The sequence below is a fragment of the Dicentrarchus labrax genome, unplaced genomic scaffold (assembly GCF_905237075.1).
Source record: "Dicentrarchus labrax unplaced genomic scaffold, dlabrax2021, whole genome shotgun sequence".
In the NCBI taxonomy this organism is placed as follows: Eukaryota; Metazoa; Chordata; class Actinopteri; family Moronidae; genus Dicentrarchus; species Dicentrarchus labrax.
This window is the reverse complement of record NW_026136718.1, coordinates 23387451-23401793: the sequence shown is the minus strand read 5'-3', so window position 1 is coordinate 23401793 and position 14343 is coordinate 23387451. Positions and strand designations below refer to the sequence as shown.

General features: G+C 39.4%; 2 protein-coding genes across 6 annotated transcripts in view; both read right to left on the bottom strand.

The window, feature by feature from the left end:
- The window catches only part of fryl (furry homolog, like), a 68536-nt gene extending 60064 nt beyond the window's left edge, over positions 1 to 8472 (bottom strand). The window contains exons 1-2 of one of the 4 annotated variants that reach the window (XM_051376267.1): positions 8281 to 8471; positions 3389 to 3457 (exon numbers count right to left, since the gene is read on the bottom strand). The gene's annotated coding sequence lies outside the window, so the exon portion shown is untranslated. Of the gene's footprint in view, positions 1 to 3388; positions 3458 to 4469; positions 4489 to 8280 lie in introns of those variants that run through there. The other 3 variants (XM_051376266.1, XM_051376268.1, XM_051376269.1) reach the window with 3 other exon arrangements.
- A 1900-nt stretch (positions 8473 to 10372) lies between these two features.
- ociad2 (OCIA domain containing 2) lies at positions 10373 to 14159 on the bottom strand. 2 transcript variants are annotated; one of them, XM_051376314.1, is made up of 8 exons: positions 13515 to 14159; positions 13093 to 13342; positions 12922 to 13006; positions 11766 to 11819; positions 11613 to 11660; positions 11215 to 11371; positions 10696 to 10770; positions 10373 to 10458 (listed from the first exon to the last, which is right to left on the bottom strand). In XM_051376314.1, the coding sequence occupies exons 2-7, from the start codon at positions 13183 to 13185 to the stop codon at positions 10698 to 10700; spliced, it is 510 nt and encodes a 169-aa protein (XP_051232274.1). In that variant the 5' UTR covers positions 13186 to 13342; positions 13515 to 14159; the 3' UTR covers positions 10373 to 10458; positions 10696 to 10697. The 2 variants fall into 2 exon arrangements, with proteins under 2 accessions (XP_051232274.1, XP_051232273.1); XM_051376313.1 differs by having other exon boundaries at positions 10373 to 10770; positions 13515 to 14136.
- Positions 14160 to 14343: the final 184 nt, after the last annotated feature.

The following is a 14343-nucleotide window of genomic DNA, read 5'->3' as shown; positions in this document are numbered from 1 at the left end:
TAGTGCTACAGAAGCCAATGGGAATAAAACCCATCTTTGCAGCTTTAAACTCTCTTTTATGTCATTGTTTTTGGTTCTGTGGCCACACATAGACCCCATTGTAGAGTCTCGGGTGTGTAAGTAGACAATTGTTTTGGCTAGCCATTACAAAATGAGAACCAAATAGTTTCATGGCTGTGTTTCCATTGGCTGGTTTTGGGGTCTTTTTGTTCCACATGGTCATGGATCACATGTCTATTTGGTATTCTATAGCTAACTTTTAAGTTTGATGTTTTCTTAGAGTAAAGGCGTCAATGCAAAAACGCACTGTGTGTAAGACCAATGGTCAGAAACCTACAAAGGAAGTGCTTATACCCTCTATGAAAGTGTGTGAAAATTGCAGTGAGATGATGTAACTGTTTCAGTATACAAACTATGTCAATGGCCTAAGAGGGGAAGTACAAGAAGAAGAAAAAAAAATCACCATTTTCTCTGTTTCTTCCCCTGTGTGATTCTTGAAAGAACTACACATTCATTTCAACTCTGCTTTTTTATTACATTTATCCAGCACCAATCATTGCCTGCACAGTAAGCACACAGTGGAATACTGTGCAGTGCAGAAGTTTAGCAGAAACTCTGCCCCCTAGAGGCCAGCTGGCAGAAAGCACACATAGTAGTACAAACTAACTGTTGAAATCTACTGACAAGCCCCACATTGCTGAGAAAAAGAAAACGCTCAGCAAGATTTGATGGCAAACTACCAGAAAGCTTGTTAGGGCTGGACTCTGGCTCACCAACATTTCCGCAGAAAAATCCCACTTCATTTGTGCAAAGCTCTCAAAACTGTGATGAATGAAATAACAAACATAAAATTATTCAATTTGTTTAGTGTTAAATTTAGTTTCAAAACTTTACAATCCATAGAGAAAGTAGCCAATACATTTAAAATAAAATTTTAAGCCTACTTATAAAAGCTGTGCTGTTGTAAGGATGGCAGTCTTAGTTTAATAGTTCAAAGTATGTTGGCCCCATTGGATATAGAGGAAAAGGGCAACTGTCCAGACTATATGGAGACAATAGACGCCTACACAATAGGAACTGATTTGTAGTTCAGCACTGCATTTAGCCTTTTGAATATATATATAGCGTTTCTGGGACATTACTGCAAATAGAGGTGTCATTCATTATCATTATGCACACCAAATCACAGAACGTGTGTGACCTCTTATGTTATTGCCGAACTGGTCAAGACATAAAATTAATTATATCCATCAAGCACCATAGAAAATTTGCTTCAAGTTGCAAGGACAGACATTTGTTGGGATAGTGAAAGACTGAGGCCCAGGCAAAGATGTAGAGAAGCTGAGGCAGCAGATCCTGGCAAGAATCACTAAATGAGTCAGAGAGAGAGAGAGAGAGAGAGAGAGAGAGAGAGAGAGAGAGATGACTGATGAGGCAAAGATAGCCATCACCCGGCCTGAGCACCACAATGGTCAGTGCAGGCAGCTGTGGTTTGCTGGGGCCAGGTCTGTGGTGCTGTTGAGTTAGAACAATACTCCTGCACAGGAGAACCAGATCCCAATCAGCCCAGGAATGTGGAAGAGGAAGCTCTAGGAACAATGTGCAGCGTTCCTATCCCATTCTGGGTCCCACCCGCCCCTGCCTTGTTCTGCTTTCAAGCAGAAGAAAACAGGAAAACTAGTGGGCTGGGGCCCAGAACTCAGAGTCTGTTTTGCAGTCAGCTGGGGGAGCTGGTCAGTGTAACAGTCATGTTGCTTGCTCTGGGTATGCATACATCTGAACCACTACTCCACCACTTGATGTCAGTAAACAGTTCGAGGTCCATGACAGGTAAGCTGAATGTCAAAACAACGTTGCACTGCCCTCTAATGGTGCAAACAGCAACCACACTGTCGAGGCCACAAACATGCCTTGCTGTGCAGGGCCCTCAAGTGTAACCTGAAGTTATGAAGCCATAAAATTACATTTTTGCTCAGGTGTGTGTGCGACTGCCCTGGTGCAACATTATATGAATATCTTCAGAGTTAACACAGTAATACAAACTTAATTTCGCCTACATAAAATCTAATTTGAAAAATTTGATTCCCTTACTAATGCTTGCTCTCCTAAATTACAGTGTCATTGTCTGGTTATTCAGTTGATAACGCCTTTATATTCATTCCATCATGGAAACCCAAATTAAAATATTTATATATTCGAAAGTGTGCATGTGTGTATACCAGTGTTTAACACAATAAACACACCTCTTGAACGACATGCATTCATCTGCATATATTTTGGGGTATTTTTCTTCAAACAGGCTGTCAAGGAACAAACTCTGACTCTAACAACAACAGTCAATGTTCAGTAATGAGGACACATTTTTCCTTTATGTGCTTGCTTACAATAAAGCCTCTGCCTCAGTTTGATACTGCACATTGCTACTTTGTCCATTTACTTTTCAGGTCTGGGAACCTATAAGTTAAGTTTGTATGCATCGTCCTTGATCTGCAAACAGGAATAAGAAACGCAATGTTCAACATTCAGACTCAAGACAAAGAGATCAAGCTGGTTCTGCCCAGTCCTGATTGACAGTCGTGAGGCAACCCACAGAGAACTTGGTTGTCACTGCTGAAGAATGTGAGAATGTGACCTGACCAGACCATCAAAATGATCCTCTTTTCTGTCCTAACCAATTACCATTCTGAGATGACGCTTGTCTCCCAGAGGCCGCAATAATATGCAAAAACAGCATTACATGAACACGGCAGTGCAATTCAGCTTCACAGCCTTTACAGTTCCCTCTACAAGCAGACATTTTGCCCATGTGCTTTTGAGGATGCTGACCAGCACTTACAGCTGCAACTAAGGGTTACACTCATAGCACAGTAACATAAAAACAGTATAATTAACACAATAAGAACTGGTACAAGATTGTACTAGCCCACAGGTAGACTAGTACATATTTCACTGACCAATGCAGTATGTTACTGGATAACGCTGTTGTAAAAGCTGACAGCTAGGCAGAAGTGGTCAACTCATCTATGTGTGTTGGAAGTTTGAAATTCACATGAATGGCAATAAGGGTCCAATTCACTTTGGATGGCCAAACTTCTCAGTTATCTATAAAGAATTTGATGCCTCACACACCCAATACCATCCAAAAACATTGCACATTTACTGACAAAATAAAAAAGTGAAGTTGTCCAAGCAGAGGGAGAGAATAAATGCCAAGCTCTTTTTTTTATTTTTATAAATTCTACTGCTACTTTCAGCGTTTCGCAAAAAAACAAAACAAAGAGATTAATCCAACACCCTGTTCATTCCCACAGTACTTAGCTTACAGTTTCTGTAAAACCTAAAACACACCACTCAGTGGAACACTACCCACCTAACACGTGTGACGTACCTTAAGGCCATAGAGCAGGGGCTCGAACTGGAAGAGAAAGGAGGGTCCACAAGTTCACTGCACAAGAATCTGAAACAGAGCACAGAAGTAATGTCTTTAACTACAAAGCAGCACACTGATGAGAGACACACCAACCACTACCACTACTACAAAATATCATCTTTTAATAAGAAATTTAAGGTAGATCCAATTATCCTTCAACTGGTCACAACAAAAAATTAACTACTACAAAATCAACACTAATATAATCAGCAGCCATGTGAGTAAGTCTTTCAACACTTATGTCTTGGAACTTTGTTGTCAACATAGGAAATAACATTTCACAGTCTGTGTGCCTTTTTTTTCAGTCACATCAAGAGATACAATTCTATTTGACTTATTTAAGTTTTGTTCAGTAATAATTTGCTATGACACAGAACAACTAACTGTTTTACAATAAGGCTGAAAAGGTGGAGTGCTGTTGGACAGTAAAGTCCTGGTCAAAGAAAAGTGATAGGTCAACCTAATGTTGGCTTCAACCCGGTTTGCTCTCTGCTGGGACAGGATTAAAACCTCCTCCTGAGCAGAGCAATAATCTGAAGATTACACACTACATCCAAGAGGCAGTTACATAAGCGATCAGAGCCTCCAAAACTGTACTTTCCTTCCAGTTTATCATCACAGTGGCTGAAAGGGATCCTTTTATGGTCAGGTAATCTCATAAGCAGTCATGCAATCATTGTTACCGTCTGTCTCGAGGCAGAATGTAGTATATTCGTAACTTTTTTTTTTTATTTAAAGGAAAAAAGGGTAGTGTACACTACATAAACATGATCCAGTGACATCAGACTAGCATAAATAAAGTGAATAGGTACAAAAGTATAATCATTATCAAACTCTAGTCAAGCAAAGGAAGAAGGAACAAGCCACTGAGTCACACAGCAGCCAGACAGAGAAGTTGAGGTGTGAGAACTTCCACTCTAGCACTGTGGACGGATGGTGAGAACAGTTCGAAGTAGATATCAAGTCAAAACAAAACCAAACAAAACAAAACCCTTGACAGCCCAAAAGTCATGTCACAGTGACATACCATCTCACGTACCTTTATCCCAGTCACCACAAACATAGCAAAAAAAAAAAGTTCTCAGATGCAATCACTCACTTCGCATGCTGACAGACCTGTGAATAATACATCTGACTTCCTGTTCCAACTCAGCGACTCCAAAAAACGAAAAAAGTGTGACCACAGAAAAAGGGTAAGCCAAACCCTGTGAACATCCTGAATGCTGTAGCACATACAGCCACAGACTAAGCTCCTGCTCTATATTTAAGCTCTCAAACACATGCATTTCTCTGGTGGTGTCAACATAGCTCGATAATTCTTCTAACATATTGCTGCTTTTCCAAATCTGGGTACGGTTAAGGAGTTTAAACATTTTACATTTTGGCGTAACTATAACATGTGAAAAGGGCTGAAGCAGAGCAGAACTGATCTGATCAATGGTTAACCTGACTTTGTCTAATATCGCCCTGCAATTGTCTGACTCCAGCATACAGCAAGGATGCTGCAAATAGGAGGCTGATGGTCCATCCAGGAAATAAGAGATAACCCTGACAAAAGCAAGATTGTCCCGTCTCATTTCACTGTGTTCCCTTCAGCTTTCTGCCACATATCAACTTCCAGTAGTCCTGCAACAGTTTTGTGTTTCCTTCAAGTTCACCTTATAAATGAATCACAGCTGAACAACCAACATCAAAATTTTGAAAACAAACTCAAAAATGTCTAAGGCGACGTATTGGCTGTACTTGCCTTGAAGAATTTGGGCTAGCTCATATTCAGAAACAGGCAGTGTGCTACAGTAAATTGGACAAAGGGGGAATAGCCTATATCTGGCTCCCTCAAACACTAAATGACAGGCCTGGCCCTGTCGTAATCACTACCTCTTGAGCGGAAACATTACTGGCTTCTTCCAACTGGGTAGGGAAGTGCATAAACAAACACCGTTTTGCATGTTTCAACAGATATTCTTCTTATCTTTATCTTGCTCTGGATGACATGTATAGCCAGAAAATATGAAGCACTGATGTACCGTCAATGGATCTAAACATGGCTGTAACACTGGCAACTCCACTGAGGCTGCCTTGAGGGCAAAGACAGGGTGGTTTCTTTGGCGAAGGCAGACCCAAACATCAATTATGCTCCAAACCCTCTCTCCCAAAGCCAAGGATAATCTTCCTCAGCAGGGCTCAATTATAGGTTATTTCTAGCTAGACTCAGTCCTTATTGTGTGCTACATTACACCAAGTCTTTCAGTGCAATCAATGAAAAGAATGCTTAAGATGCTTAGATGGTGACCAACAGCTGATTTCCAAAAACACTAAAGAACCATCAATAATTACCTATAAACACAGAAACACAAAAACATCTGTTTGAAAACAAATTATTTTGTTCTTGTGTAGGCTACGACACATTAGAAAGTAACCCAATATATTTTATTTTGTTTTATCAACCATTTTGTTTCACAGGAAGAATTCATTGTGGTGTGTGAATTTCCCACGAACAGAACGAAAGGCCACAGCGACCACTATTCAATCTAGAGATACAGTCTGCGCTGGGTTCAATGCTCAGTGCAGGGCAATGAGACCATATATATGGGTGCTGCAAGCATTCAGAGGAATTGGTTGGGGACAGTATTGAATTGAGGAGCAAGGTTTTCAGCCAAATTTATGTGCAATTCCACAAAGCATTATTTGTTCAGTTGTCAAGTTAATAATTTAGCCATGTGCAAATGCAAACGCGCACACACCTGGATCCAACTGGTCAGTCTACGTTTAGATAAGAGTTCATCTACTGTAAAGTAGGCAATTAAAGAGAGCTAATATTATATGACATGGAGAGCACAGATAGTTTTGTAAAGGGCCAATCAGGATGTCCTATAGGTGCTGCTCATATAGCACCAGGTTAACCACTGAGAGGTCGAGGGACATAGAGGCAGGTGCTGAACCATCCAAAATATCTGAGTATTTGCCAGTTTCAAGCCCTTTCAAAGAGGTACTTTGTGTTTACTTTTACCAGATGACAACATGGTAGTCAGTAGAAAGAAAGTAAAGGTTAGGTAATAGGAAAAATTAAATATAAAAGCAAGTTGGATGACAAAAAGCTGTACGCATGCAATGTATCCAGTATGCAAGCTGCTGGTAATATGACACCCAAAAACTGTGCAGCAATTGATCACTGCTACAGAGTTCAAACATACCAAAAGAGCAAAATAAAACACAACGTTTTGGGTTGATAAGATTGTTGGATGAAAAATCCAAATAAGGAATAGAGTTATTTTTGTATATTGCATAATATTTTTGTAGTCACCACTGAAATGCTGAGTTAACAGTTAATCCTTGCAGGGGGCAGCTTAGTGAGGGGCCACTGTGGGGGCATTTTACAGAGCTTGGTTTTTCCTCCCCATACTCTTCAATGCCATAAATGTTTTACCCGATGAAACCAAACACACTAATTCACTGGAAATCTGCCCCGGATAATCACAGATAGATAGCTATCTGCAATCTAGGGGATTCCTTCTAATTTGTGCATGTACAAGAGAATACACATCTGTACAGCCATTCAGAAGCTTATCCTGACAGGGACGAAGGGGATTCAGCCAGTTGCGAAGCCTTCTGATCTCATAGGCCAGGGCAAGCACAAGTGTACAAATGCATCAACTACGGGTGTCACTTCATAGCAGTACCACCGCAGTAGCCATCTCAAACACTACTAGATGAGCAAAAAATACATTCAGTTTCACCTTCTGTTAACAGGACTAACCTTTAAACCTTTATATGCAAACAGGCGCAGCAAAGTTCTCATTACTCAGAGCATAGTTCACCCTCATGTGGGCCCTCGAGTGAACACAAAATGACTTTTCTTCTGTCACTGTGCCTTCCACTGAAATAGTTTGGCCATCTCCACCTCCGACCACACAGCAGACTGACCAGATTCCTGTCTGTCTGTATCCAAGTGCCACTGCTTGTGTCTCTACAGCAAACGAACAAATGCCTCATTGTGTGTCAGATGGACTCTGAACAAGGAGAATGAAGTCCTCAGAGGAATGCTAGATGCAAAGCTGACAGTTCTCTCAGTGTTGTGCCAATGCATAAGAACCACCATGCCAGGGCATGTTATGGCCCCTTCAAACAACCATCTTTCAAAGTGTGGCCTCACACAAACAAAAGTAACGTTACTCTCTTAGATATCAGCGAAATAACGCAGCTTTATTCCACTGCTTTATGTCCCAGATAAATCTACTGCATTGTAAAAACACAAAAACACGAGGTTCACTGAGTTAACTGTGTGTGCGTGTTTATTTTGATACTGCGGGTTAACATACCACACAATTTTGTTGTCTGACACAAATAGATTTTACTACAAAGACAAAGCTTTGCCCCAAAAACGAAACAATAAGCAGCTAACGTTACGTTTCAATTGGGTAGCACACAGTAAGGCAACGTTCATGGTAGCCTTTAGTTAGCAACTAGCCTGGTGTTGATACTGTATTAAGGGGACTGCTAATGTGGAGGCTAGCTAGCACCAACAGAGCAGCCAGTTGTCAACTAGCTATAAGTTAACGTTCAGCACACTGGTATGGTAGCAATGTTAACAGCTTAGCTAGCTATTTGGCAACGATAAAAACTAGTGACAACAGGAATTCGTACCGTGCCTACGATTAAAACTTGCAAGGTAACTAGGCGATTAACTCACACTAGCAGAGGAGCCAAACTCCTTCTTTAGCATGCTAACATTAAGTTACGGCTGCCACAGTTGGAAAGCTAACGTTAACCTCAACGGCAAAGTTAATCACGGAACTTGACGTAAGCCAACGTTAAGTACATCAGACAGCATCCGCCGTGTCCTCACTTACTTCAATATTCGTTAAGCTGACATTACTCACAACTTTTGTTTCCTCTCTCTCTCTCTCTCTAGTTGAGCTAGGTAGCTAGCTTGCAGACGTTCTTTTCATTTGCCGAACAAGCTTCAACGTCCTGGCCCTCCTCCATTGGAAGGATTTGCGTAGTGGTGTGATTTTTTTTTTTTCTCTCTCGGTCTGTTTTCGGTGTTGAGAGAGCTCCCCTGTCAGAACAGTCGCTAGCCTCTTTGTCCCGCCTCCTCGATTGGGATTGGCTACGACGGTGTACGCCTACATAAAATACAGCTTTCTATTTCACCAAATACGTGGCAATCGTGAGGAAACGACCTGTTGATTGGATGACGTCTTGAGGATGACGTTCACATGGGTGCACTGTGTATGACAGCCGGCGTACACCGACATTTGCACGGCGGGTACTGCAGTGACATAGATGGGCCAGAGCTACCTTTGAATGAAGCTACACCAGAATGGTTTGTAGGTACACAACACATGGCACAAATAAGAGCTTTTATTGACGTAAAAAAAAAAATAGCAACATTAAATAGTTAAAAATAAAAGAAAAACAAATGCCTTGACTTTACTATAATGAGATAATTAAACACTATTTAGAACTCATGGCAACACTTTTAACCCCTATTTAGCATTTATAAGTAATATATATAATAATATATAAAACAATAGTCTATAATGTACTTGTAAATTGTACAGGTCTATATACATGTATGTGTTAACACCTAAAACTCCTCAAGTGAACCAGCCGTATCATATAATTAAATGTCATTGTAGGTATGTTACACTGTTATATAATGCTAATACACAGTTACAGATGCTTCATAGAAAAAATATATATTTTCTCCTATAATACATCAGTACAATACAAGTGAAACTATTTTAAAAAAAATGTTTTCTAACAACTCAGGTCTCTGCTGGCATCAAATAAAAGTTCTATCTCTTCTACATTTTAAATTACATTGATTTAAATATAGACTGTGGCAAAATGTCAGTTGCAGTGTTATTAGTTGTTTCTGCTGCATTCAGCATAGTTGCCCATATTATATTACTAGACAGGGCTCTTACTTTCATAAAAGCCCTTCTAGGGATGGGTGTTGAGAATTAGCATTCTTGCACAGGATGGCTGTTTCCAGCCTGTCTATGTTGTATACTGTATCCATCCCTATCACATTAACCATAAATAAATAAACAGGGCTGGATTTTCTGGCACAGTTCTAAATTTGTGAAGTCCTATTAACAAGATATTAGTAATAAGATTGAGAGAACAAAGTTCCCAATGGTCACTTCACTGACCTCTGTTAGTTACATCTCTTATGTTATATGGAAGACCCTCAGATATATTTTGCCAAATAATTGATTAAGAGTCACAGCGTTCTTTGAGTTCTATAAAGCTAATAAAGCTTCTTAATTTCTGGAAGTTGGATGATTAGACACTTAAAAAAAGACTTGTTTCCAACACTCAAACAGCTGCCACTCTGCTGAGACCTTCTGCTGAGACACCTGTCCAAAAACAAATGGTGAACTTGGTTTAACGAGGAAAACACTGTAGTCATTGTATGTAACAATGTAATGTAAAATATCAGATTTCTGTTGAATATGCTGTTGATTTTGTTTCTTTACTCAAGACAAGCAAATATGGGATGATAATTAAACCAAGTAAACCAGGCAATAACATTCCCTAAAATGTGTATGTTGGTCCTTTTTATGTTCCGTAGGTGGTTGAGTGTCTGTTTGCTGATTCCTTAAAATGGCTGGAATTGCTCACTGGTAAATAATCTTTAAAAAAAAACATAACATTGTAAGTAATAATTAACCTCATATTTTTGGAATATTTTTCAGTTTTGTTTTTTCCAAAAATGTATTGCAGCTTAGACTCGTGCTTTATCTTGTTGTTGCACTCCCTATAAGTGACTTTGAACTCTTGCAAATAAAGTGGTACTGATTCAGATAAAAATGGAAATACATTGCAAATGATCTATGACTGAAAGGACAGTAGCTCCCCCTAGTGGCAAATCTGTGCATGGTTTCCTCTGAATGAATGTGATGGACAGATTAAAATATACTTTAGACAAACTTTACGTATTATTTTTGATATTTATTAAGAAAACAGGAAAGCTGCAAATGACAGATCCATGCTGACAGTCAGTGTTTCCGAGGAGGCTAAAATATAAAATGGAATACATAAAGAGTGAATTCAGGTTATTTTGACATGAGTATGTTTTTATACAAAGCTATTCACTGGAAAAAGGCGCAAACACCAAAATACTTACAGACTGCAATATTTCATTTATGATTTGGTATTTGTGATGTTTGTGAGTAGCCTACTGTGCAGTAATATCTTCAGAGTTTGGCACTATATATGTTTCTAATAGCTCTGTCAACATAAGATCCATTTACGTCTAGCTTTTCACTTCTTCTGCAGGTGCAGCTTGAGCTTTTTTCTGGCATTCTTCACACACATGGTGGCAGGATCTGTTTGGGTAACATTCTGGTCAGTGACTTGTAGAGGCAGAAATGTATCATTATTTATAGTATAATTTAATAATAATAATTTAATCAACAGAAGTGTTGCAGCACAAAGATGACAGATTATACCACTGTATGGCTGGTGTAATACTGGTGGTCAGCAGAGGTACAGTAAGGAATAATTAGTAGAGTTTTTGGTTTTATTTGAAGGCCATTTATCTTGTCAAATGTCACTAAAAAGGAAAGCTTTACTAAGAATGTTATTCTAAAGTCATATCTTTTTCAGATTATCGTCACTGCTCCTAACATCTGTGCACATTAGAAACTGTTATTACTTCACACAGCGTCATGTCTGGAAGATAAGCCTCTGCCACGACAAAATGATAATAAGAATCTTTAATCCTAATTAAAACAAGACCGTGAAAGATTTGAATTTTATGTGTTCCCCACCTGTGTCCATGACCAGAGTTCTTAAAAGGTCCAAAGCGACCTCCTTCAGACCAGGGTCCAAATCCTGGTCCATCCCCAAGGCCAAGCTCCTTAAACTTGCTTTTACAAGTTCTGGCATAAGATGCTTTCCCCACTGCAAAACCAAGGATCCCGGCAACTGAAGAAAAAAAACGTCACAGTTAGGGACCAGTGATAACTGAGAGATTGTTAAGAGAGTTGCTACATAGAGGGACAGTTTACCCCAAAATCCAAAATATTTTTTCCTGTTTCCTGTGCTTCTTATCCATCTAGATCGTTTAGGTGTGAGTTGCAGAGTTTTAGAAATATTAGCCACAGAGATGTCTGCCTTCTCTCTAATATAATGGAACTAGATAACTAGATGGCTGTGAGGTACTTACCTGCTAGTTTTGGAAAGGGACCAAATCGCTTTGATGATTTCCAGATGCCTGCATGGAAATGGACTCAACTTTAAACCAAATACCATGATTACAAAAATGACTGCTGCACATGTGTCATGATGGAAGAAGAGGGTTTGAATGTCAGTGCTTTACCATTGTAGATGAGACCACCAGTGACAGCCATGCTACCCAGGGAGAACGGAAGAGCTAAATGAAGAAATAACACAAGGTCGAGTAAGACAATGGTCTGATCAATGCCATATATTAAGAAATATATGGAGACGTACTGTAGAAGAATCAGAATCAAGTTTCAATTATTACATAATGCACTTTCCCTGCAAACCTAATGGCAGACGCACAAAGGTGATTTTTTTTTTTTGACTGATTAAACACTCTCCATGGGCACGACTCAATCACTTCCTGACATGGATGCCTTGCCTTTGATCTTACTGAACTTTGTCCTGTGCAATAGTAAGACTCAACGATTGTTCTGCCTAATTTGAGAGAAAGGACGGGACTAACTTCTAAATCAGGAAGTACTGATTGTTGCCGTTTCATGATTATATAACCACATGGTCAAGCAGCAGCTGCATGGCTGACAGTGTGTGGAAGGACAGGGATAGAGGTTAAAGACAATAAAGTGGTGACACATGAAACGAGGATAATTTTCAGTTTGCAGCATCTTGATTGTAGCTAGTCAGCCAAGCTAAATGCAGCAGCTTTCAACCGTGACCACAATATTTTCTGTCTTGTGTGCTGTTCACCTCGGCGTTTCAGTAACATTTACCTAGCTATAGCAATTCTGCTCTGAGAGTGGCATTAGAGCTGTGTGGGTGTGCATAACTGACATATCGTTCAAATCTCTCATTAGTTATACCTGTTGGAGCAGATCATTTTTTACCTTCAAACAAGAACGCAGTCATAAATAAAATAATAATTCACCAAAAAGTAACTAACTGTAAGCGTGAATAAGATAGTGGTGTGATTATAACATGGCAGTAACAATTAAACTCTCTCATATGACTGTGTCCACATATGAGGGTGTTTTTTGAGGTCAGAAAGGATTACACAAAGAAGAATGTAAACACACGGCCTTCAGTGAACAAGGCGTTGATGGATGAGCCCTGCCCCACTGCCTTTACTACAAAAGACTTGTGCAATACACAAGTAAGAATCTACCCAAACCAGCCCTTTAGAGTGGTCTCACACCACGAGTCATTTCACTGATTTGTTGGCTTTGTCTGTTTTCTACAATGATAAAATTAGTAAGAAGTACATTTGTGTCTGTTGGATGCCTAGCAGCCAGTACCTCTGTACCAGAAGCTCTCCTCATGGCACTCTTTCCAAACCTTTCTCAGGTCATCTCTGTGGATGTGACGATCACCCAGGGGGCACTGAAGGACACACAGGACAGGTTAAGTATCATATCTGCACTTTGGCGGCCCACATCATCCAGTTTACATTACTTGTTGCCTCTCACCTTCCACTCCCCTTTCACTGCAGCTGGAGCAGGAGCAGCAGCTGCTTCCTCTGTCTTTACTACTATAGTCTGTCCAGTTGTTTCAGAACTCATGATGGAGGATTCCAGCTATATACCTTAGTCCCGAACTTTCTGAAGAATATATACTTCCCTCTCTCAGTGCCTGATATGTCTCTGGTTGTAATTGCTCCTCCCTGGGCTATGTTTATAACTCCACCCCCTTAGAAAAAAAGGGCCCCTCTGTTAAAATCTGTCCAAAAGAAAACAAATAAAGCACTGGGTAAAAAACAACTCTTAAGCTATAGACTTGGGCATAAAAATAAAATGGTATATTATATTTATAGTACAATATATTTTAAAAGAACTGTGTCATACAAATGCTTTCCATTTGTCACATGAAATGAGAGGCAGTTTGGACTCACCTCTGTACACTGATCTGCACCTCCATGGCACACCTTTATTTGGAGTAGTTGTTGTTTCTTTTATGCTATGGCTTAACAGAAACGGGTGTGGGTTAAGGGACAAATATTTTTGCCCATTTACATGTGAAAAATGAGAATGTTGGTCAAATTGTAGGTCTATCCGTTGGAAACTCCTAACATTATAGTCATGTTTTATAGAAGCAATTGGTCTATCTGGTAGAATTTGTTCACAATAACCTAGTTTGCATGGTTTGGGCAGGTCTTATAAATATATAATGTACAACACACAAGTCATGTATCTTTATAGTCTGGTTTATTCAGCAGAGGAGAGAAGAGTACTGAAATATATTACTTCATTAGACGCATACTCCTACTAACCAAAGGTCAGGGACTGGTTGGTTATTACTAGACGTTAAATTATTGGTTACTACCACTGATAAGTTGATGCAGTGATATTAGAGCCACAGCTTCCCTAACACTGGCATCGATCCAATGTCTTGCTCAAAGACATTTCAGCATGATAATGTGAGAATTGAGCTCTTGTTTCACAATGCAGAAATTCCCTTATTAATTTCCCTACTGACTATTAATTCAAGCTCAAAAGGCAGCTTCTTTGAAGTAGTATAACTACTAGAACTAAGATTTTTCTTGAATTTAAAATTGTTAGAATAGATCATTTCAAACAAAAGCCAGTCACTGCACATAAATAAAGGTAATTAAAAAAAAACATCCTAAAGTTGAAAATAAATAAATTACCACAGGTGGAAGAAGGATTCTGATCAGAAAGTAAAAAGTAAATGTTTAGCATTAAAAAGTTTACTTAGAGTAC

Coding starts and splice junctions, on each gene's coding strand:
- ociad2 (XM_051376314.1), bottom strand. CDS start 13,185: ATGAGTTCTGAAACAACTGGACAGACTATAGTAGTAAAGACAGAGGAA. Junction 11,820..12,921: donor GGAGAGCTTCTGGTACAGAG/GTACTGGCTGCT, acceptor TTCTTCATTTAG/CTCTTCCGTTCTCCCTGGGT. Junction 11,661..11,765: donor TGGTGGTCTCATCTACAATG/GTAAAGCACTGA, acceptor ATTTCCATGCAG/GCATCTGGAAATCATCAAAG.